This window comes from Ovis canadensis, chromosome X (assembly GCF_042477335.2).
Source record: "Ovis canadensis isolate MfBH-ARS-UI-01 breed Bighorn chromosome X, ARS-UI_OviCan_v2, whole genome shotgun sequence".
In the NCBI taxonomy this organism is placed as follows: Eukaryota; Metazoa; Chordata; class Mammalia; order Artiodactyla; family Bovidae; genus Ovis; species Ovis canadensis.
In genome coordinates this window covers 46427036-46452800 of record NC_091727.1, presented here as the reverse complement: position 1 = coordinate 46452800, position 25765 = coordinate 46427036, and the positions used below count along the sequence as shown (strand labels likewise).

The 25765-nt window shown below is 37.2% G+C and overlaps 1 protein-coding gene across 1 annotated transcript; it reads right to left on the bottom strand.

The window, feature by feature from the left end:
* Positions 1–847: 847 nt before the first annotated feature.
* LOC138930981 (calmodulin-1) lies at positions 848–2006 on the bottom strand. The gene has a single exon (XM_070291519.1). The coding sequence runs from the start codon at positions 1938–1940 to the stop codon at positions 1491–1493; it is 450 nt and encodes a 149-aa protein (XP_070147620.1). The 5' UTR covers positions 1941–2006; the 3' UTR covers positions 848–1490.
* Between the last annotated feature and the right edge of the window lie 23759 nt (positions 2007–25765).

Sequence of the window (25765 nt, the reverse complement as noted above, 5' to 3'; positions counted from 1 at the left end):
CAGAAGAACTGAACAACTTATCAACTTGACCTAAATGTCAACCAATAAGAACAGAACCCACATTCTTTCCAAGTACACTTAGAACATTCCCACAAGTAGAACATATTCTGTGTCAAAATCAAAGAGCATATTTAATATTAAAGAAATCATACAAAGTGTATTCTCTGATAATAATAGAATTAAACTAGAAATCAATCACAGATAGATTTCTTTAAAATCTAAAGTATCTAAATTAAGCAATATTGTTGCTATGAAGATTCAAGTTCAAGTTTTTATATATACATAAATTTTCATTTCATTTATGTATATAACCAGGGGCAGAATTGATGGGTCAAACTGTAATTCTGTGTTTAGACTTTTTAAGAACTATAAGACTGTTCTCCAAAGCCCCTTTTTTCCCCCTTATTGACTTGTCTTGGCACCCTTGTTGAAAATAATCAGTTGACTATAAATGTGAGCATTTATAGTCTCTCTCTCTATGTATATATATACACATATACTTGGTTGGAGTTCACAGTCGGTTGTCCATGTTAAGGCCTGGCAGTGGATTCATTCATTTAAGATTTATGCATATCTCTATGTGTATATATATACATAGAGAGATATAGATAAATAGAGGTCTGTATACATGTATGAGTTGATATACGTGCATATATTTCTTAGTTTTGCCCACTGAGAGGGCCTAGAAGCAGTCAAACAACTTAGCATCCAGATCTTGTTTTCTAAAACATCATCCTCCAATAAAAAGAACCAGGACTTCCTGGAGAAGTGATTGATTTCAGAGCTGAGAAACAAAAAATATAGGATGAACTTGGAGCATCTTGTGTACCAAAAAACAAGGAAGTTATTTTATTTTATTTTTTTGGGGGGGGTAAATTGTAATTTTTTTATTGGAAAACAAATATACAACTTGGAATGGATTTGAGGCAAATTGTGCCATAAGCAGATTTTCTTTAAGTGGCTAAAACAAAGTTTAAAAAGCAAGTTAACAATAAAAGAAAATGTTTCTGGTATAGGACCAGCAGTACAAAAAAATAGTGTACGAGTACCTGGATAAAACACCCGTTTTGCAATAGTGCAACTTTTAAGTACATATTGTTGACTGTCCGTAGTCCACGCAGAGTTACAACTCCACACTTCAACAACAACATGCTGACAGTTCCTAAAGAAAACTACTTGAAAAAAAAAAGGCATAACCCAGATGTTCCCTCATTTGACCAACTCCATCTAAGTTTAGATGTGCAGAAGGGCTTAGATATATCCAGAGTAAGCCACATGCAACATGTTACTTGATCAATTTTCTAAAATAAGGTTTCAGGACAATGACAGTAAGATAAGGGAAGAAAACATGGAGGAATGAAGTCCTAATTACTATACATGCATATTTTTTTTTGACAGTAGGGGGAAACCTTTTACAGATAAGTTACAAACAAAGAAAAGGCAAATAAACAATTTTGTACAAGAAATTTAACACATTCTGTACAATGTCTTCACTTTGCTGTCATCATTTGTACAAACTCTTCATAGTTTACTTGACCATCACCATCAATATCTGCTTCCCTGATCATTTCATCAACCTCTTCATCTGTTAACTTCTCTCCAAGGTTTGTCATCACATGGCGGAGCTCTGCTGCACTAATATAGCCATTACCATCCTTATCAAACACACGGAATGCTTCTCTAATTTCTTCTTCACTGTCTGTATCTTTCATTTTTCTTGCCATCATTGTCAGAAATTCCGGGAAGTCAATTGTGCCATTACCATCAGCATCTACTTCATTAATCATGTCCTGTAACTCTGCTTCTGTGGGATTCTGCCCAAGAGACCGCATTACAGTTCCCAATTCCTTTGTTGTTATAGTTCCATCACCATCCTTGTCAAATAGTGAAAAAGCTTCTTTGAATTCTGCAATCTGCTCTTCAGTCAGCTGGTCAGCCATGCTGCAAGCGTTACCGGTCTCCGGGACGCAATCACACAACTACTCAGCTCGCTCGCTCCACTCGGACTAGGAAGTTATTTTAAAAGTATGAGACTTGTCAAAAGAACATTGGAACCAACCTGAAAAAGCTCCCAATGGCCAAAGATGGAACACTTTGAGCAACAAAATGAGCAACAATATTATTGAATCATAAACCATTGGATAAAATAAATACCCAAGTGTCCAGACTGATATAAATAAATGATTGAATAAATAAATGAACAAGGGAGAAAAGATAGTTCTTCCTTACAGAAGAATTACAATTAATATATGTAGAAGGTATAAAAGAAGTACAAAATCACCATTAGAAGACTGTAGTAGCAATTATTACAGGCAAAATATCCACTAACAAATGCCAAAATTAGTCAACAACAGTTTGAGGAGAAACAGGGTATTTCTGTACCTTAAAAGTATTTCTCTCAAGATATTTATTAACTACAAAGAGAAAATAATTTCACAGTAGAGAAACTCAGCAGATAATACCTTAATCAAGTGATAAAGGTTAACATCTCCAGTCATGACATACTGCTATCACGTATCTTCTGATATCTGCTTCATGGATCACAGTTGTTCATGCTGAAGGGGCTTGCATAACTCAAGAAAGCTATGAACCATGCCACATAGGGCCACCTTAGATGGACAGGTCATAATGAAGAGTCCTGACAAATGTGGTCTACTGGAGGAGGAAATGGCAACCCGCTCCAGTATTCTTGCCACAAGAACCCCATGAACATTATGATAAAGCAAAAAGTTTTGACACCAGAAGATGAGACCCCCAGGTCAGAAGGTGTTCAGTATGCTGCTTGGGGATGAGCAAAGGGCAATTACTAATAGCTCCAGAAAGAATGAAGCAGCTGGGCCAAAGCAAAAATGACACTTAGTGTGGATGTGTCTGGTGGTGAAAGCAAAGTCCAGTGCTATAAAGAATAATATTGCTCGGTATGTATGCCCAGCAGTGGGATTGCTGGGTCATATGGCAGTTCTATTTGCAATTTTTTTAAGGAATCTCCACACTGTTTTCCATAGTGGTTGTACTAGTTTGCATTCCCACCAACAGTGTGGGAGGGTTCCCTTTTCTCCACACCCTCTCCAGCATTTATTGCTTGCAGATTTTTGGATCACAGACATTCTGACTGGTGTGAAGTGGTACCTCATTGTGGTTTCGATTTGCATTTCTCTAATAATGAATGATGTTGAGCATCTTTTCATGTGTTTGTTAGCCATCCGTATGTCTTCTTTGGAGAAATGTCTATTTAGTTCTTTGGCCCATTTTTTGATTGGGTCGTTTATTTTTCTAGAATTGAGTTGCATAAGTTGCTTGTATATTTTTGAGATTAGTTGTTTGTCAGTTGTTTTATTTGCTATTATTTTCTCCCATTCAGAAGGCTGTCTTTTCACCTTGCTTATATTTTCCTTTGTTGTGCAGAAGCTTTTAATTTTAGTTAGATCCCATTTGTTTATTTTTGCTTTTTATTTCCAGAATTCTGGGAGGTGGATCACAGAGGATCCTGCTGTAATTTATGTCAGAGAGTGTTTTGCCTATGTTCTCCTCTAGGAGTTTTATAGTTTCTGGTCTTACATTTAGATCTTTAATCCATTTTGAGTTTATTTTCATGTGTGGTGTTAGAAAGTGATCTAGTTTCATTCTTTTACAAGTGGTTGACCAGTTTTCCCAGCACCACTTGTTAAAGAGATTGTCTTTACTTCGTTGTATATTCTTGCCTCCTTTGTCAAAGATAAGGTGTCCATAGGTGTGTGGATTTATCTCTGGGCTTTCTATTTTGTTCCAGTGATCTATATTTCTGTCTTTGTGCCAGTACCATACTGTCTTGATGACTGTGGCTTTGTAGCAGAGCCTGAAGTCAGGCAAGTTGATTCCTCCAGTTCTATTCTTCTTTCTCAAGATTGCTTTGGCTATTTGAGGTTTTTTGTATTTCCATACAAATCTTGAAATTATTTGTTCTAGTTCTGTGAAAAATATGGCTGGTAGCCTGATAGGGATTGCATTGAATTTGTAAATTGCTCAGGGTAGTATACTCATTTTCACTATATTGATTCTTCCAATCCATGAACATGGTCTATTTCTCCATCTATTAGTGTCCTCTTTGATTTCTCTCATCAGTGTTTTGTAGTTTTCTATATATAGGTCTTTAGTTTCTTTAGGTAGATATATTCCTAAGCATTTTATTCTTTTCGTTGCAATGGTGAATGGAATTGTTTCCTTAATTTCTTTTTCTACTTTCTGATTATTCGTGTATAGGAATGCAAGGGATTTCTGTGTGTTGATTTTATATCCTGCAACTTTACTATATTCATTGATTAGCTCTAGTAATTTTCTGGTGGAGCCTTTAGGGTTTTCTATGTAGAGGATAATGTCATCTGCAAACAGTGAGAGTTTTACTTCATCTTTTCCAATTTGGATTCCTTTAATTTCTTTTTCTGCTCTGATTGCTGTGGCCCAAACTTCCAGAACTATGTTGAATAGTAGTGGTGAAAGTGGGCACCCTTGTCTTGCTCCTGACTTTAGGGGAAATGCTTTCAATTTTTCACCATTGAGGATAATGTTTGCTCTGGGTTTGTCATATATAGCTTTTATTATGTTGAGGTATGTTCCTTCTATTCCTGCTTTCTGGAGAGTTTTTATCATAAATGGATGTTGAATTTTGTCACAGGCCTTCTCTGCATCTATTGAGATAATCATATGGCTTTTATTTTTCAATTTGTTAATGTGGTGAATTACATTGATTGATTTGAGGATATTGAAGAATCCTTGCATCCCTGAGATAAAGCCCACTTGGTCATGGTATATGATCTTTTTAATGTGTTGTTGGATTCTGATTGCTAGAATTTTATTGAGGATTTTTGCAGAATTGAAAGAGACACATGTACCCCAATGTTCATTGCAGCACTGTTTATAATAGCCAGGACATGGAAACAACCTAGATGTCCATCAGCAGATGAATGGGTAAGAAAGCTGTGGTACATATACACAATGGAGTATTACTCAGCCGTTAAAAAGAATACATTTGAATCAGTTCTGATGAGATGGATGAAACTGGAGATAATTATACCGAGTGAAGTAAGCCAGAAAGAAAAACACCAATACAGTATACTAACACATATATATGGAATTTAGAAAGATGGCAATGATGACCCTGTATGCAAGACAGCAAAAAAGACACAGATGTGTATAGCGGAATTTTGGACTCAGAGGGAGAGGGAGAGGGTGGGTTGATTTGGGAGAATGGCATTGAAACATGTATACTATCATGTAAATATCAAATCACCAGTCTATGTCCAATGCAGGATACAGCATGCTTGGGGCTGGTGCACGGGGATGACCCAGAGGGATGTTGTGGGGAGGGAGTTGGGAGGTGGGTTCATATTTGGGATCACATGTACACCCGTGGTGGATTCATGTCAATGTAAGGCAAAAGCAATACAGTATTGTAAAGTAAAATAAAGTAAAAATAAAAATTAAAAAAAATAAAAATAAATAAATAAAAACTGATCTAAAAATTTAAAAGAAAAAAAAAAGAGTAATATTGCATAGAATCCTGGAATGTTAGGTTCATGAATCAAGGTAAATTGGACATGATCAAGAGGGAGATGGCAAGAGTGAACATCAACATTTTAGGAATCAGTGAACCAAAGTGGACGGGAATGGAAGAATTTAATTCAGATGATCAACTGAATTAAAGAATATCTTAGACAAATTGGAGCAGCCCTCATAGTCAACAAAAGAGTTGAAAATTTGGTACTAGGATGCAATCACAAAAACAACAGAATAACCTTGGTTCGTTTCCAAGGCAAACCATTCAACATCACAGTAATCCAAGTCTATGCCCCAAATACTGATGCCAAAGAAGCTAAAGTTTACTGGTTCTATGAAGACCTACAACACTTTTAGAACTAACACTAAAGAAAGAGATGTTCTTTTCATCATAAGGGATTAGAATGCAAAAGTAGGAAGTCAAGAGATACCTGGAATATGCCATAAATCTAGCCTTGGTAAATTCAAAAAAATTGAAATCATCTCAAGCATCTTTTCTGATTACAATGCAGTAAAATTAGATGTCAACTACAGGACAAAAAAACTATTAAAAATACAAACATATGGAACTAAAGAACACATTTCTGAATAACCAACAAATCACAGAAAAAATCAAAATGTATATAGAAACGAATGAAAGTGAAAACACAACAACCCAAAACCTATGGGACACTGTAAAAGCAGTGCTAAGGGGAAGGTTCATAGAAATACAAGCCTACCTCAAGAAACAGGAGAGAAATAAAATAATCTAACTCTACACCTAAAGCAATAGAAAAAGAAGAAATGAAGCACCCCAGGGTTAGTAGAAGGACAGAAATCATAAAAATTAAGGCAGAAATAAATGCAAAAGAAACAAAGGAGACCATAGCCAAAATAACAAAGCTAAAAGCTAGTTCTTTGAGAAAATAATTTAATTAGACAAACCATTAGCCACACTTATCAAGAAACAAACGGAGAAGAAATCAACAAAATTAGAAATGAAAATGGAGAAATCACAACAGACAACACAGAAATACAAAGGATCATAAGAGACTACTATCAGCAACTATATGCCACAAAATGGACAACTTGGAAGAAATGGACAAATTCTTAGAAAAGTATAACTTTCCAAAACTGAGCCAGGAAGAAATAGAAAATCTTAACAAACACATCATAAGCACAGAAATCAAAACTATAATCAGAAATTTTCAAACAAACAAAACCCCAGGACCAGACAGCTTCACAGCTGAATGCTACCAAAAATTTAGAGAAGAGCTAACACCTATCCCACTCAAACTCTTCCAGAAAATTGCAGAGGAAGGTAAACTTCCAAACTCATTCTATGAGGACACCATCACCCTTATACCAAAACCTGACAAAGATGCCACAAAAAAAAGAAAACTACAGGCCAATATCACTGATGAACATCAGGGCCGGTGTACTGGGATGACCATGAGGGATGGGATGGGGAGGGAGGTGGGAAGGAGGTTCAGGATGGGGAACACAGATATACCCATGGCTGATTCATGGGTATATCTGCTGAATGTATGGCAGAAACCACCACAATATTGTAAAGTAATTAGCCTCCAATTAAAATTTAAAAAATAAATTAATGAAATAAAATAAAAAATAAAAGGGAAGCTGCAACTGAAAAAAAAAAAAAGAGTGAGAGATACCTAGAATAACAGGTCAGTTTGGCCTTGGAGTACAAAATGAAGCAGGGCAAAGGCTAACAGAATTTTGTCAAGAGAACACACTGGTCATAGCAAACACCCTTTTCCAACAACACAAGAGACAACTCTACACGTGGATATAACCAAATGGTAAGTGCTAAAATCAGATTACATTCTTTGCAGCCAAAGATGGAGAAATGCTATAGAGTCAGCAAAAACAAGACCTGGAGCTGACTGTGGCTCAGATCATGAGCTCCTGATTTCAAAATTCAGGCTTAAATTGAAGAAAGTAGGGGAAAGCACTAGGCCATTCAAAAGTACCTAAATCAAATCTCTTATGTTTATACAGTGGAGGTGACAAATAGATTCAAGGGATTAGATCTGGTAGGCAGAGTGCCTGAAAAACTATTGATGGAGGTTTGTAACATTGTACAGAAGGGATGACCAAAACCATCCCCCAAAAAAGAAATGCAAGAAGGCAAAGTGGTTGTCTAAAGAGGCATTACAAATAGCTGAGGAAAGAAGAGAAGCGATAGGCAAAGGAGAAAGAGAAAGAAAGATATACCCAATTCAACATAGAATTCCAGAAAAGATCAAGAAGAGATAAGAAGGCATTCTTATATGAACAATGCAAAGAAATAGAGGAAAAAAATAGAATAGGAAAGAATAAAGATTTCTTCAAGAAAATTGGGGATATCAAGGAAACATTTCATGCAAGGATGGGCACAATAATGGGCAAAAATGATAAGGACCTATGAGAAGCAGAAGAGATTAAGAAGAGTTGCCAAGAATACACAGAAGGACTATCCAATAAAGGTCTTAAGGACCCAGATAACCATGATGGTGTGGTCACTCATATAAAGTCGGACATCCTAGAGTGTGAGGTCAAGTGGGCTTTAGGAAGCATTACTAAAGTAGCATTACTAAACTTTACAAAGCTAGTGGAGGTGAAGGAATTCCAGCTGAGCTATTTAAAATCCTAAAATGCTGTTCTGTATGTCTGTATCTCCACTGAAGGTAAAAGTGAAAGTTGCTCAGTTGTGTCTAACTCTTTGCGACCACATAGACTATACAGTCCAAGGAATTCTCCAGGCCAGAATACTGGAGTGGGTAGCCGTTCCCTTCTCCAGGGGATCTTCTTAACCCAGGGATTGAACCCAGGTCTCCCACATTACAGGTGGATTCTCTGCCCTGCAAACAGGTTCATCAGTACCATTTTTCTAGATTCCATATATTATGTGTTCTGTTCAGTTCAGTTCAGTCGCTCAGTCGTGTCTGGCTCTTCACAACCCCATGAACTGCAGCACACCAGGCCTCCCTGTCCATCACCAACTCCCGGAGTCTACACAAGCTCATGTCCATTGGGTGGGCAATGCCATCCAACCATCTCATCCTCTGTCGTCCCCTTCTTCTGCCCTCAATCTTTCCCATCATCAGGGTCTTTTCAAATGAGTTAGTATCCCGTATTTGTCTGTCTCTTTCTAACTTACTTAACTATGTATAATAGGCTCTGCTAAGTCACTTCAGTCATGTCTGACTCTGTGCGATCCCATCAACGGCAGCCCACCAGGCTCCCCCATCCCTGGGATTCTCCAGGCAAGAACACTGGAGTGGGTTGCCATTTCCTTCTCCAATGCATGAATGTGAAAAGTGAAAGTGAAGTCACTCAGTCGTGTCCGACCCTCAGTGACCCCATGGACTGCAGCCTACAAGGCTCCTCCATCCATGGGATTCTCCAGGCAAGAGTACTGGAGTGGGGTTCCATTGCCTTGTCCATAATAGGCTCTATGTTCATCCATCTCATTAGAACTGACTCAAATGCATTCCTCTTTATGACTGAGTAATGTTATGTTGTAGGTACCACAACTTCTTTATGCATTCATCTGTTGATGGGCATCTTGGTTGCTTCCTTGTCCTAGCTATTGTAAATATTGCTGCAATAAACATTAAAGTACATGTGCCTTTTTCAATTATGATTTCCTCAGGGCATATACCCAGTAGTGGGATTGTTGGGTCATATGGTAGTTGTATTTGTAGTTTTTAAAGGAAACTCCATACTGTTCTCCATAGTGGCTGTATCAATTTACATTCCCACCAACAGTGCAAGAAGGTTTCCTATTCTCCAACACCCTCTCCAGCATTTATTGTTTGTAAATTTTTTGATGATGGCCATTCTGACTGGTGTAAGGTGGTACCTGATTGTAGTTTTGATTTGCATCTCTTTAATAATGAGCGATGTTGAGCATATTTTCATGTGTTTATGATCCATCTGTATGTCTTTGGAGAAATGTTTATATAGGATTTCTGTGATTTTTTGAGTGAGTTGTTTGTTTTTCTGGTGTTGAGCTGCATGAGCTGCTTGTATATTTTAGAGATTAATCCTTTGTCTGTTGTTTCATTTGCTATTCTTTTCTTCCATTCTGAGGGTTGTCTTTTCACCTTGTTTATAGTTTCCTTTGCTGTGCAAAAGTTTTAAAGTTTAATTAGGCCCTACCTGTTTATTTTTGTTTTTATGTCCATTACTCTAGGAGTTGGGTCATAGAGGATCTTGCTGTGATTTACATCAAAGAGTGCTCTGCCTATGCTTTACTCTAAGAGTTTTCTAGTTTCTGGTTTTATATATAGGTCTTTAATCCATTTTGAGTTTATCTTTGTGTATGGTATTTGAAAGTCTTTCTAATTTCATTCTTTTACATGTATTTGTCATGTTTTCCTAGCACCACTTGCTGAAGAGACTGTCTTTTCTCCATTGTATATTCTTGCCTCCTTTGTCAAAGATAAGGTGTCCATAGGTAAGTGGGTTTATCTCTGGGCTTTTTATCTTTTTACACTGATCTATATTTCTGTTTTTGTGGTGGTACCATACTGTCTTGATGACTGTAGATTTGTAGTATAGTCTGAAGTCAGGCGGAGAAGGCAATGGCACCCCACTCCAGTACTCTTGCCTGGAAAATCTTGCCTGATTCCTCTAGCTCCATTCTTCTTTCTCAAGATTGCTTTGGCTATTCGGGATCTTCTGTGTTTCCATACAAATTGTTAAATTTTTTGTTCTAGTTTTGTGAAAAATACCATTGGTAACTTGATAGGGATTGCACTGAATCTGTAGATTGCTTTTGGTAGTATAATGATTTTCACAATATTGATCCTTTCAATCCGATAACATGATCTGTCTCTCCATTTGTTTGTGTCATCTTTGCTTTCTTTCATCAGTGTTTTATAGTTTTCTGCCTACAGATCTTTTGACTCTTTAGGTAGGTTTATGATGAACCTATTTGCAGGGCAACAGTGGAGATGCAGACATAGAGAACAGACTTGTGCATACAGTGGGAGAAGGAGTGGGTGGGAAAGATTGAAATAGAATAATTGAAACATATACATTACCATGTGTAAAGTTAGATAGCCAATGGGAATTTGCTGTTTGATGCAGGGAGCTCAAATCCTGTGTTTTGTGACAACCTAGAGGTCCATCTAGTCAAGGCTATGGTTTTTCCAGTGGTCATGTATGGATGAGAGAGTTGGACTGTGAAGAAAGCTGAGCGCCAAAGAATTGATGCTTTTGAACTGTGCTGTTGGAGAAGACTCTTGAGAGTCCCTTGGACTGCAAGGAAATCAAACCAGTCCATTCTAAAAAAGATCAGCCCTGGGTGTTCTTTGGAAGGAATGATGCTAAAGCTGAAACTCCAGGGCTTTGGCCACCTCATGCGAAGAGTTGACTCATTGGAAAAGACTCTGATGCTGTGAGGGATTGGGGGCAGGAGGAGAAGGGGATGACAGAGGATGAGATGGCTGGATGGTATCACCGACTCGGTGGACGTGAGTTTGAGTGAACTCTGGGAGTTGGTGATGGACAGGGAGGCCTGGCATGCTGAGATTCATGAGGTCACAAAGAGTCGGACACGACTGAGTGACTGATCTGATCTGATCTGATCTGAGAGGGGTGTGATGGGGTGAGATGTGGAAGGGAGGTTCAAGAGGGAAGAGTATGCCTATGACTGATTCATATTGATGTACCACAGAAACCAACAATATTGTAAAGCAATTATCCTCCAATTAAAACTAAACAAAAATTTTCATAAAATCTTAAAAGATGATGCTGTTAAAGTGCTTCTGTCAATATGCTTGCAAATTTGGAAAATTCAGCTGTGATGCAGAACTAGAAAAGGTCAGTTTTGATTCCAACCCCAAAGAAGGTCAATGCCAACAAATGTTCAAACTACTGTACAATTGTACTCATTTCACAAGCTAGCAAGGTTATGCTCAAGATCCTTCAAGTTATGCTTCAGAAGTATGTGAACCAAGAACTTCCAGATGTATAAGCTGAAGCTGGGGTTTGAAGGGGTGGAGAAACCAGAGATCAAATTGTTGACATTTCTTGGATCATGGAGAAAGTAATGGAGTTCCAGAATAACATTTACTTCTGCTTCACTGACTACGCTAAAAGCCTTTGACTGTGTGGATCACAACATACTGTGGAAAATTCTTACGGAGATGGGAGTACCATCTCTTACCATTCGTCTGAGAAACCTTTATACAGGTCAAGAAGCAACAGTTAGAACGAAACATAGAACAACTGACTGATTCAAAATTGGTAAAGGACAAGGCTGTATATTGTCACCCTGCTTATTTAATTTCTAAGCAGAGTACATCATGTGAAATGCCAGGCTGGATGAATCACAAGCTGGAATTAAGTTTGCTGGGAGAAATATCAACAAGCTCAGATATGCAAATGATACCATGCTAATGGAAGAAAATGAAGAGGAGCTAAAAAGCCTCTTGATGAAGGTGAAACAGGAGAATGAAAAAAACTGGCTTAAAACTCAACATTGGAAAAACTAAGATCATGGCATCTGGTCCCATCACTTCACGGCAAAGAGAAGGGGAAAATGTGGGAGCAGTGACAGATTTTATTTTCTTGGACTCTAAAATCACTTGGATGGTGACTGCAGCCATTAAATTAAAAGATGCTCGCTTTTTGGAAGGAAAATTATGACAAACCTAGAAAATGTATTAAAAAGCAGAGACATCACTTTGTGAACAAAAGTCTGTATAGTCAAAGCTATGGCTTTTCTAGTAGTCACGTACAGGTATGAGAGTTGGACCATAAAGGAGGCTGAGAGCCGAAGAATTAATGCTTTCAAATTGTGGTGCTGGAGAAAACTATTGAGAGTCCCTTGAACTGCAAGGAATTCAAACCAGTCAATCCTAAAGTAAATCAACCCTGAATATTCATTTTAAGGACTGTTGCTGAAGCCAAAGTTACAATACTTTGGTCACCTGATGCAAAGAACTGACTCGTTAGAAAAGACCCTGATGCTGGGAAAGATTGAAAGCAAGAGGAGAAGGGGCAACAAAGGGTGAGATGGTTAGATAGCATCACTGACTCAGTGGACATGAATTTGAGCAAACTCTGGGAGAGATTGGAGGACAAGGGAGCCTGGCATGCTGCAGTCCATGGTGTTGAAAGAGTTGGACACGACTTAATGATTGAACAACACATCCTCTGATATGATGTACTGAGAAAGGCTTAACATCACTTCTTTTATATTCTTGACAAAAATGCATATCCCGAGTATAATCATGGCAGAACATCACATTAATCCAAATTGAGAGGCATTATGCAAAATAACTGGTACTTTTTGAAAGTGGCAAGATCGTGAAAGACAGGAAAGAGTGAAGAAATGTCATAGACTAGAGCAGACTAAGGTGACATGACAACTAAGTGAAATTTGGGATACCTATTTGTATCCTGGAACAGAAAATGTACATTAGTGGAAAAACTGGTGAAATAAAAATAAAGTGTGTAACTCAGTTAATATTATTGTGCCAACATCAATATCTTTGTTTCGTTAGTTGTACTATTGTTATGTAAGATGTTAACATTAGTGGAAGCTAGGTGAAGAACATATGGGAATTCTTTTTACTATTTTTGCAATGTTTCTCTATATCTAAAATTATTTTTCTCTATCTTAATTTAAAATAAAAAGTTAAAAAAAAACTCTCTCTGAAAGAGTCCAGATGCAGAAGAGATTCAAGCTAGAGAGAAAAAACACAAAGCAAAAATTGTGTCTTTGGAGTTGGGGAACAAAGTATGCTAGAGAGAACAGTTTCTGGAGTTTCTGAATGGCTGCCTTCCACACCTGAGGTTACTTTAGGTCAAAGGATTCAGTTACTGGTACAGCAAAAATAAATCAACACTGCACCACATAAATGCCCTTGAACAAGTTGGTGCAATTTGGGGCAGGCACGGTTTATCCTGCCTCAGGCCAGAGCTGATCAGCAAAATCATCAGTAGAATATATTTTAATAGGCCATACTAGAAGGATAAAAGTGGAAGTTATTTGTGTTAATTGAATAAAGCTTGATTAGTGCTCCTTCCATGGAATCTGGGAGTCTGTGAAAAACTACTGTCAAAAAGTAGCAACAAGTATCTCTGTATAGTCCAGCCAAATAGGTGAGAGTTAGGTGAACTCTAAATTGAGGATGTGATGACAGAAGGGGACCACAAAGAAAAGGGAAGTAATTTGTTTCATAATTAATATTTATGAGAAAAGCAAATATTTATAAAGTGGCTACTGTGTGCATGGCAGCAAATAATTGTTTCATTCCCATAGCATTTTATCAGTCACCAAATTCTGGCATAAATCATCTCATCTGATTCTCAAAAAAAAAACAGGTGAAGTGCACAACATATTATATGGTTTTCACAAGTGTGAAACTGTCTCACAGAGGTAAGCAGCCTTGTCAAAGTCATACATTAAATATTCAGGCCAGGACTTGAGTGCTGGCCTTCTGATTCCTAGCTTTTTTTTGAGAATTCCATTTAAAAAATAAAATTAACTTTCCATCTGCATCTCTTGATAATGACCAAGTGAGCATACCAAAAATCTGGATTCATCTAAAATCTTAAAAAAAATTTTTTTTTAATGTGCTACCCTGGACATAATCCAAAATATGTTTCAAAAGACACATTTTCTCCTTAAATGTTTAAATGCATGTCCTTAAAGACAAATTAAATCCGTATGCTCCTGATCAATTTGCATTTACTGTAATTCCTTAAAATGCTGCATTGGAAATTATTGAGTGTTTGCACACATTTTGCGTCTTTCTTTAAGTATTTGCAAAAAGTTCCATGGATAGTATCAAATGTAAAGTTTTTGGCATAAGTACAGACTTGGGCCATTCATTTTCAGGAAGATGATCCTTGGGGCAGTGTAGCAGATTTGAACTTAATCTTTATTCCCAGGCTTCTCAATCTTAGAGTGGAAGGAGAAGTACCCCACACTGGAGTGGGGAAGCCTTTTACCCTTTGAATACCCAAAGTTTAATGGAAGAGAATGTTAATACATACATTACACATAAAACCCAGCCATGTTCCATCCATTCATTCATTCATTCCTCCATTCATTCATCCATCTACCCAAGTGCTGAATCATTCAAATAACATTTACTGTAGTCCTACTATGAACCAGGCATTGTAGGAGGTTCTGAGCAAAAAATGAGTAGCATTCTTTTCCTGTTATATTTTATAAGGAATATTATATTATCCTAAGAACAATCTTACAATCTAGGTAGATAATTATATTCATAGAAATGGATAAAGGGGGCTCAGAAATCTTCAGCAACTTTTCTTTGATTCCAGATGATTCCTAATACACAGTAGATGTTCTGTAAATGTTGAAATGAATGAACAAGAGGTATGGTGTTTTCTTTGTATCTGTTCTGGTTAGGATGTTAAAGTATTAGAATGAGGGTAGTGATATGAATATGGACTTTGGTGCCAGACTAGGTCTGGATTCCAATCCCACCTCCCTAACCATGTGTATCAGTCAGGGTTCCAGGCACACTGAAATTGAGATGATCTCAGGAAAGCTTAAAGAAAGACCAATTTACAAAGGTGTTAGAAGGGTATAGGGGAACCACATGGGATAGTACACTCATGGTGTGACTGTTACTACTTCTGGGCCTGAAAGAATGAGAAAAAGAGTGGTTACAATAAACCAGAGAGGTGCATCTGACAGAATTTTGCCTTCAGTTGAGAGCTACAAACAGTCTAAAATGACTGTGCAAGGAAGAAGCCAGGGAATAACTACCCCAATCTAATTCTCTTCCTGCCCTCCTGTCACCTGCCAGGGCACCCACTGATTGAACCTAGTTGGGCAAAGGAACCACTGATATGGTCATACTTTGGCATAGAGAGCAAATGGGGTAGTGGATCTGGAGAAGTAAATGGAAGATATCCAGCACCACCTGTGATGCTGGGAGACTATTTCACCTCTTTAACCTCATGGTTCTCCTCCTAGACATAATGAAGCCCACCTTTTGGGTTGGCTGGATTGGATTATATGGAATTGTGTGTATATAGTGTTGAGCACAGTGCCTAGTAGCAGAGTTCACTTTCGATTTTTTTTTTCTAGGGCTCTGGTGTCCTAACATGATAGTGCAAGCAGCCGAAGACAATTCAACACCCTGTCAACCTTACTCCCTGGGATGTGTAGTCCCTCGTGTCACAGGACTGTGCTTGCCATGTCTTGGGAACATGGTACAACAATAAAGGACTGAATCCTGATGACAGCTGGGAGAGAACTCCTATAAGATGGGAAAGGTGACAGGGTGTGTGTCCAGAGCTGACAGCAACAGAGGGAGACAGTAGAGTGTGAATAGCAGGTGTGTGGGTGAATGGAAGTTGGGGAGAGAAGTAGACAATTATGAGATGCTCAGGCAAGAAACAGGGCTTCACTAAAGAATATCATAGTCTTCATACTTTCAAGTGCAGCTGATTCCATTTTTTGGCTGTGGGTCTGAGTGACACCCAAGAATCTGTGTGATTACACACTCTCTACCCTTGACAGATGCCCCTGTTGTCTAATTCCTAAAACAACCATGTTTTCAGCAATACTGCCATGATGTCTGGAGGTAGATTTTGAAGTCCAGTTAACCTAATTTGAATCTTGGTTTTACAATTTGTAGCTTTGTGACCTTAGGAAAGACACAACCACTCTTTGTCCTGTTGCTCATCAGAACCACTGCCATCTTATCAAACACTTGAGGATTAAATGAGATTATCCATATAAAGAATTTAATAAACATGGATGCTAAGTCTGTGAAAAAATGGCAAAACCCCAGGCACTTCACAAGGGCTCTTGAGAGGGACCTTTGCCAATTGTATAGGTGGATCAATCCCACATATACTTCTGGAAATGAAATGAATTGATTTCAATGCTCATATTTACACAATATCTACCATTAGACTTAATTTTCTTGAAGAGATCTCTAGTCTTTCCTATTCTATTGTTTTCCTCTATTTCTTTGCATTGTTCACTTAAATAGTCTTTCTTATCTCTCTTTGCTATTCTTTGGAACCCTGCATTCAGATGGGTGTATCTTTCCTTTTCTCCTTTGCCTTTCACTTCTCTTCTTTTCTCAGCTATTTGTAAGGCCTCTTCAGATAACTATTTTGCCTTTTGAATTTCTTTTTCTTAGGCATGGTTTTGATCACTGCCTCCTCTACAGTGTTACGAACCTCCATTCATAGATCTTCAGGCACTCTGTCTATCAAATCTAATCCCATGAAGCTACAAGCATGAGCCAGACATCCTGGAAGTCAAGAGGGCCTTAGGAAGCATCACTATGAACAAAGTTAGTGGAGGTGATGGAATTCCAGCTGAGCTATTTTCAAATCCTAAAGATGATGCTGTGAAAGTGCTGCACTCAATATGCCAGCAAATTTGGAAAACTTAGCAGTGGTCACAGGACTGGAAAAAGTCTGTTTTCATTCCAATCCCAAAGAAAGGCAATGCAAAGAATGTTCAAATTATCACACAATTGCTCTCATCTCACACACTAACAAAGTTATGCTCAAAATTCTCCAAGCCAGGCTTCAACAATATGTAAACTGAGAACTTCCAGATGCTTTAGCTGGATATGGAAAAGGCAGAGGAACCAGAAATCAACTTGCCAACATCTGCTGAATGATAGAAAAAGCAAGAGTTCCAGAAATACATCTACTTCTGCTTCACTAAAGCCTTTGACTGTGTGCATCACAACAAACTGTGAAAAATTCTTCAAGAGATGGGAATACAAAATCACCTAACCTACCTCCTGTGAAACCTGAATGCAGGTCAAGAAGCAACAGTTAGAACTGGACATGGAATAACAGACTGGTTCCAAATTGGGAAAGGAGTATGTTAAAGCTGTATATTGTCACCCTGCTTATTTAGCTTATATGCAGAGTATATCATGAAAAACACCAGGTTGGATGAAACATAAACTGGAATTAAGATTGCTGGAATAAATATCAATAACATCAGATATGCATATCACAACACCCTAATGGCAGAAAGTGAAGAGGAACTAAAGAACCTCTTGATGAATGTGAAAGAGGAGAGTGAAAAAACTGGCCTAAAACTCAACATTCAAAAAACTAAGATCATGGCATCCAGTCCCATCACTTCATGGCAAATAGATGGGGAAACAATGGAAACGGTGACAGACTTTATTTTTTTTGGTTCCAAAATAACTGTGGATGGTGAATGCAGCCATGAAATTAAGACGCTTGCTCCTTGGAAGAAAAGCTATGACCAACCTAGACAACATATTAAAAAGCAGAGACATTACTTTGCCAACAAAGGTCTATTCAGTCAAAATTATGATTTTTCCATTAGTCATGTACAGATATGAGAGTTGCACTATAGAGAAAGCTGAGCACCAAAGAATTGATGCTTTAGAACTGTGGTGTTGGAGAAGACTCTTGAGAGTTCCTTGGACTGCAAGGATCCAACCAGTCAATCATAAAGGAAATTAGTCCTGAATATTCTTTGGAAGGACTGATGCCGAAGCTGAAATTCCAATACTTTGGCCACCTGATGCAAAGAGCTGATTCATTGGAAAAGACTCTGATGCTGGGGAAGATTGAGGGCAGGAGGAGAAGGGGACGGTAGAGAATGAGATGGTTGGATGGCATCACCAACTCAATGGACATGAGTTTGAGCAAGCTCCGGGAGTTAGTGATGGACAGAGAAGCCTGGCATGCTGCAGTCCATGAGGTCACAGAGAGTTGGATGTTACTGAGCGACTGAACTGAACTGAAGGAAAAGGAGGGGACGACAGAGAACAAGATGGTTGCATGGCATCACTGACTCAATGGATATGAGTTTGAGCAAACTCCAGGAAATAGAGAAGGATAGGAAAGCCTTACAGTTCTTGGGGTCTCAAAGGGTCAGACACGACTGAGCAACAACAACAACAGGATATAATTTGGAAACAAGAAAAAATGGAGTCTCAAAACCAAGTGGTTTCTCCTAACGTCAGGCATTATTTGATGATCTTTTCAAACCAGAGAATTGCCTATTGTTTCAGCCATGTACTGGTCAGTTCACATCCCCTGAAACATGTCTAATCAGGAAAGTGGAAATAGAGCAGAAGTGACTTTTAGTCCCAGTACCAGTGGAGTAGTGTGGTATGAGGATTGTGGCCAAACAAAGCTGGGTTTAATTCCTTATTCTGATATATATTAGTCTTGTGAACTTGAAAATGTCATATGGCCTTCTGAACCTCATGTCCTTCTCTGCAAATGAAGTTACCGACACATACTTTACCTGATTATTATGAGGATTAATCAAGAACACGTATATAACTTCTTGGCATTTAGCAACATTCAAAAAATTACTATCATTATTGTTTTCAGCTTTGTAAAGTGGTTCTCTTATTATTTGAATTTCTACAATGTATGTGTGCATTAAAAAAAAATGATTAACAAAACTGGACCCAAAAGAACTTTAGTTCTTGTTTTAAATCCCTCTCAGGTAAAAAGAACTCTATATAGGCAATGCCCTTTAATATGTTGTCAATTCGTATTGCTAATCACCGACTTTTTCATTTTGGAAGTAAAGATTTTGATCTAAATTACAAAGTGCTGAGGTAAAATTCTCTTGGAATATTCATTTCAAAATTTTATCTTTTCTTGTTTTGAGCAAAAAATTAAATAAAGCCAAGGTGCTGGAATTCCTACATGCAAATAATTTACCATGGGATAGCATAGACAAAGAAAATACTAAACAGTGTTATCTCTGTTCTGAGGTTTAAGATTTGTTGTCATTCAGTTGCTAAGTCACATCCAACTCTGTGACACCATGCACTGCAGCATGCTAGGCTTACCTGTCCTTCACTATCTCCTAGAGTTTGCTCAAACTCATGTCCATTGAATCGGTGATGCCATCCAACCATCCCATCCTCTGCCATCCTCTTCTCCTTTTGTACTCAATCTTTCCCAGAATCAGGGTCTTTTCCAATGAGTCAGCTCTTCACATCAGGTGGCCAAACTATTGGAGGTTCACCTTCAGCATCAGCCCTTCCAATGAATATTCAGGGTTCGTTTCCTTTAGGATTGACTGGTTTAGGATAGCTTTGTAGTAAAGGACTCAGGCTGGACCAGGCCCAACCACAGATTAATCTCCATGAATCTATTAGAACATTATCAGAAATCCACATTGTTCTCTTAAGAAGTAGAGTAGGATGCTCTTGAGGGTCTTGAATGGAAATATTTATTTATTTAATTGGGTCTTCACTGTGACATGTAAACTCTCAGTTGCCGCATGTGGGATCTAGTTCCCAGACCTGGGAATGAACCTGGGGCCCCTGCACTGGGAGTATGGAATCTTAACCACTGGACCATGAAGGAAATCCCTTAAATGGAAATAAAATGTAGTTACAGCCAATCTTCTGTAACTGGCAATTTTCTGGAAAATTGTCTCTGGACTCTGTAATGTAGTCTGTACACCTCTGCCATTTCCCATCTCTTCTGCTTCTGAAACTCATCTGTCTGCACTTGTTTATAGCATTATCTTTGCAATCCACCCACAGCCCTTCAGTGACTCACTAACACTGACCCATTTCTGGCTTAGTTTCCTCATCTGTAAGTCAGAAATAATAAAATCATTAGAATTTTTATCAGTAGGATAACATGAGTAGAGAACTCTTTGTGTGAATATATAGACTTTATAATCTAGCCTAATACAGAGCTTGATGATGCCCTGTGGTGCAATTGAGTGAGCCAGAGGAAATTCGTGTCCGACTCTTTGCTATCCTTGAGCCTCAGTTTTTCTTATTTGCAAAATGAAAATGATAATAATTATTTTGAAGGAATATTATGAGGAAAGCAGTTAGCACCAGTGCCTAAGAATTTGATCTGTCCCAGTTTCAAAAATCTGGCTGGTCCTTTAGGAAGGTACCTTCAAAACTTCCCTTCCTAACTAATTATGCATTGAAGACAAAGCTCCAGATGGTTTAGGAGCAAAATGTGATACATTTGTAAATCTGGATTATGTAGCAGGCAGGGCATGCTTTTCCATGCAGGCTTCACCATATTAGATATATAAGGAATATACACTTTGGAGGATTATTTTTAATGAGGAGAATATGATATCTGACAATTTTTTTTAGAAATATGCACACTCTCATACACCTGTGCATGCATGCTAAATCGCTTGTGTCCGACTCTTTGTGACGCTATGGACTATAGCCTGCGTGGCTTCTCTGTCCATGGGGTTCTCCAGGCATGAATACTGGAGTGGGTTGCCATGCCCTTCTCCAGGGAATCTTCCCGACCTGGGGATTGAACCCATGTCTCTTATGTCTCTGGCATTTTCAGGCAGATTCTTTACCACTAGTGCCAGCTGGTACATTGGTAAAAATAAATTTTTATACATATAATTTATATTTTTCTTCTTGATACCTGTACATGTTTCAAAATTTACCTCTTTTGCAGTAAATTATGGATATTTTTCTTCTTTGTTGAATGCCCATACCAAGAGGCTCTTTTTCCCCATCTGGTCTTCCATGCAAATGTTTAGTGTTGATGATTTTTGGCTTTTCTAGGAAAAAGCTTTATTGCTGAATAATTGGCATACAACAAACTGCATGTAATTTAACTCTGAAATTTCATAAATTTTTACAAAATGATAAAAATATGTATATATACATATATCTGTGAATATATATATATATTTGAAACCATCACCACAATTAAGATAATGAACATGTCGGTCACCCCTCAAAGTCAAAATATATTAATTTGCAGTTTCTAAAGTTTTATGAAAATAGAATCATATAGCATGCTCTCTTTTTTTTCTGGCTTCTTTCATTCAGAATAATTATTTTAAGCTTCTTGCATGTTGTTACTTGTATCAACAGTTCATCACTTTTATATTGCTGAATAGTATTCTGTTGAATGCACAGCTCATTTATTCACTGGTTGATAGAGACTAGGTTTGGTTTTTAGCTATGACAAATAGAACTGTTTTGAACATTCATATGCAAATCTTCATATAGACATATGTTTTCATTTCTCTTGGGTAAATACCTAAGAATGGGTAATATGGGAGGTGTATGTTTAACTTTTGAAAAAATTGCCAAATGGTTTTCCAAAGTGTTTGTACCATTTTACATTCCAACTACCAAAGTACAACAGTTATAGTTACTCTATATCTTCACCAATACTTAATGCAGTCATTCTTAAATTTTAGTTTAATAAGTGTGTACTGATCTCTCATTGTGATGTTTTAAAAAATTATTTGTTTATTTATTTGGCTGTGCTGGGCCTTAGTTATGGCATTTGGGATCTTCAATCTTTGTTGCAGCATCAGGATCTTTAGTTGTGGCATGCAGACTCTTAGTTGTGGCATGCAGACTCTTAGTTGTGGCATGTGTAATCTAGTTCCCTGACCAGGGATCAAAACTCTGAGCCCTGCATTGGGAGCACAGAGTCTTAGCCACTGGACCACCAGGGAAGTCCCTCTCATTGTGATTTTAACTTGTATGTCCCTTATGACCTTTCATTTGTTTCTCTGCCTTTCATGTATCTTCTTTGGTCTGTTTAAATCCTTTGCTCATATATATTAGGATTTTGTTGTGTTAATTAACTTGATGGGAAAAATCTTTTCACAACATATTGTTCACTTTAAATATCTTTCAATTTTATTGTCAACTATACCTCAAGAAAGCTGAAGCTGGTTTTCCTGATTAGACTGGCTAGAAGTGTATCAATTTTATGGATCTTATAAAATAAGCAACTTTTGTTTTCATTGATTTATTTCCTTTCTTCCATCCATACTTATTGTGAGCCTTTTTTTTTTCTTTTTCTAGTTTCTTAAGGTAGAAACTGAGGTCATTGATTTGAAAGCAAAACGTTGGACACTACTGAGTGACTAACACTTTCACTTTCATCACTTGTCTCAAATATAGGATTTAATGCTAAAGAATTTCTCCAAAGTATTGTTTAAGTAGCATCTCTTAAGTTTTAATATGTTGTGTCTTCATTTTAATTTAGCTCAGAGTATTTTCAAATTTCACTTTTTATTTCATTTTTGATTCATGGATTATTTAAGAGTATTATTTGGTTTCCAAATATTTGGGAGATTTTCCAGATATTGTGCTATTGATTACTAATTTAATTCCATTGTTGTCAGAGAACATACTTTATATGACAATTCCTTTTGTTTGTTTTAATGTAGTTTCTTCTGAAGATTATTTTGGTGGCTGTTTCATATGCAATTTAAAAAAATGTGTATTTTGAATTGCTGGGTTGCATGTTCTATAAATGCCAGTCTTGTTAAGTTAGATAATCATGTCTTGCTGACTTTCTGTCTACTAGTTCTATCAATTATTGAGAGAGAAATATTAATGTATGAGACTACAGTTGTTGATTTGTCTATTTCTCTTTGCAGTTCTGTCAGTTTTTTCTTCATATATTTTAAAGCTCTGTTATTAGGTACATTTTAGAATTGCTGTGTCATTTTGATGAGTTGACCATCATGTCATTTTGAAATGACTCTTTTTATCCCTGGTAATATTATTTGCTCTGAAACCTACCTTGATACTAACAGAACCACTCTATCTTTCTTTTGATTATTGCTATGAGAGCATATATTTTCCAGTTCTTTTACTATTTATGCCTTTATATTTAAAGCTCATTTCTCATAGGCAACATATTATTGATATGGTTGAGTTTAAAGCTACCAACTTGCTTTCCCTTTCTATTTGTGCCATTGCTTCGTTGTTTCTTTTTCCTTATTTTCTGTCTTATTTTGGAGCATTTAAACATTACCTATTGTTCTGTTTTATTTCCTGAATAGCTTGGTATGTAGAGTCTTTTTTGTTGTTATTATTTTCGTGGTTGCTTTAGGGTAATATTCTGCATCTTTAATTTATCATGATTTACCATCTAGTGATATTGCACCATTTCTCATGGAGTATAAGATCCTTGCAACACTATGCTTCTACTTCTCCTCTCCCATTTGTTGTTCTCTTTTTGTCATATAGTTGTTTTTTTTTTTTAACTTCTGTTTTAAATTCCCACCGCAATTCATTATTATCTGAAAAGTCCTCATCTTTCCTTTGTTTTTGAAAGACATTTTCACTGGGTATATATTTCTAGGTAAAGAGCTTTTCTTTTAGTACTTTAAAAATATTGCTTCACTGTCTTCGCGCTTGCATTGTTTTGATGAGAAATTTGCTATCATCCTTATCACTGGTCCTCTGTATATGTGTCTTTTTTTGTCTTGGCTGCTTTTAAGATATTATCTTTATCACTGTTTTTCAGAAACTTTTTTTGTGATGTGGTTTGGTGTAGGTTTATTCATGTTTCCTGTGACTGGATTTTTTAAGCTTTTTCAATCTGGAAATTTGGAAAAATTTGGCCATCATTTCTTCAAATGTGTTTCTATCCCCACCTTCCTTCCCCATCTCAGGGACTCCAATTCCACATACATTAGGCAGCTTAAGTCACAGCTAAATGATGCTCTGTTGTTTTTTTCTTTACCTCCTTTTTTCCTTGTTTTCTCTCTATATCACAGTTTGAATAATTTTTATTGCTATGTCTTCAAATTCACTAGGATTTTCTTTTACAATCTCTAATCTTACATTAATTCCATCCAATGTATTTTTTTTTTTTGGTTTTACACATTATAATTTTCATCCCTAGAAGTTTTATTTGGGCCTTTTAATATTTTTCACATAGCTACTTTTCTTTTTGAACATATGGAATACAGTTACAAACTGTTCTAATATCATTTTCTGCTATTTTAACATCTGTGTCTATTCTCTGTCACTTTTGATAGATTGATTTTTCTCCTCATTTTGGGTCATATTTTCCATATACATTTATATTTGATCCCAGGGATTGTGAACTTTACCTCTTTGTGTGCCAGATATTCTTACATCCTTAAAGTATTCTTAAGCTTTTTTTTTTTCAGGTATGCAATGAATTTACTTGGAAACTGTTGATTGTTTTGGGTTTTGCTTTTAAGATTTGATAGTCAGAACAAAAGATGTGTTTATTCTAAGGCTAATCATCCACTACTACTGAGGCAAGACCCTTCTCTACACTTAAACCAATGCCCTATGAATGTTGAGACTTTTCAGTTTGGATGGTAGAAACAGGCACTATAACCAGCCCTATGTGAGGGCTTGGAACTATTGTCTCTGATCCTTTTAAGTGATTTCTCCCTTGGCTGCAAGTAATTTCTTCACACAGATGCACTGATCATTACTAAGCTGAATACTTCAGGGGGACCATCTGCAGATCTCCAGAATTTTTTGTGAACTGTCATTTCCTCTTCAGTACTATTTAGTGTGAGAACTTTAGTTGCCTTGGTGTCCCCAGACTCTCAGATGTGTCTCTTTGATTCAGGAAATCACTCTGTTTGCATTTCCCCTTCCTGAAGCATGGCCTGAAAAATCCCTCAAAGCAGTAAGCTGGGAAAATTGTAGGACTCACCTCCTTTGTTTGCCATCTCTCATAGATCACAGTTCTTTGTTTACTGGTGTACAATGTCTTACAAACTACTATTTCATATGACAAGTCTATTTTTCAGTTGTTTCAGTGTATAGGTTAAATCCTGGATTCATTACACTCTCTTGGCCTGAGGGTTCCTTCCTTTCATGATCTATAAAGAAGAGTTTTGCTGTTCCTCTTTTTACTTTCTTTTTTATTTATCACTTTGGATGTTGTTCTCTCTTCTTACTATTAAATCTTAAAACAAAATTGACAGATAGTATATAGGATTTTTTTTGCCAAAAGGAAAATGTAAAAGAATGAGCTCCCCTCTGCATTAATTATCTTTTTGCTGCATGACAATTTATAACAAACTTAAAACTTTGAAAAAATGAACATTTATTGTTACAATTTCAGTGGGTCAGGAATCTGGGCATGGCTTAGCTGGGTTCTCTGCTTCAGATTGTCTCATAAGCCTAGCATCAAGGTGTCAGCCAGGACTGAGGTCTCATCTGGAGACTTGAATGATGAAGGATCTGCTTCCAAGATCATGTAGTTGTTGGCAGGATTTATTTCCTCAAGGACTGATGTCATGTGGGCCTCAATTCTTTGCTTGCTGTCACAGGCAGCTTGTCACAGGCTGTCTTCAGTTTTTTGCCACCTAGTTCTCTCCATTGGGTAACTTAAAATACGGCAGTTTGTTTTACCAAAGCAAGCAAGTCAAAGAGTCAGTTAACTTATGTTACAATCTTACATAGCATAATCACAGAAGTGATATCCCATCAGTTAGATGTGTTCTATTTGTTAGAAGCAG

Coding starts and splice junctions, on each gene's coding strand:
- LOC138930981 (XM_070291519.1), bottom strand. CDS start 1,940: ATGGCTGACCAGCTGACTGAAGAGCAGATTGCAGAATTCAAAGAAGCT.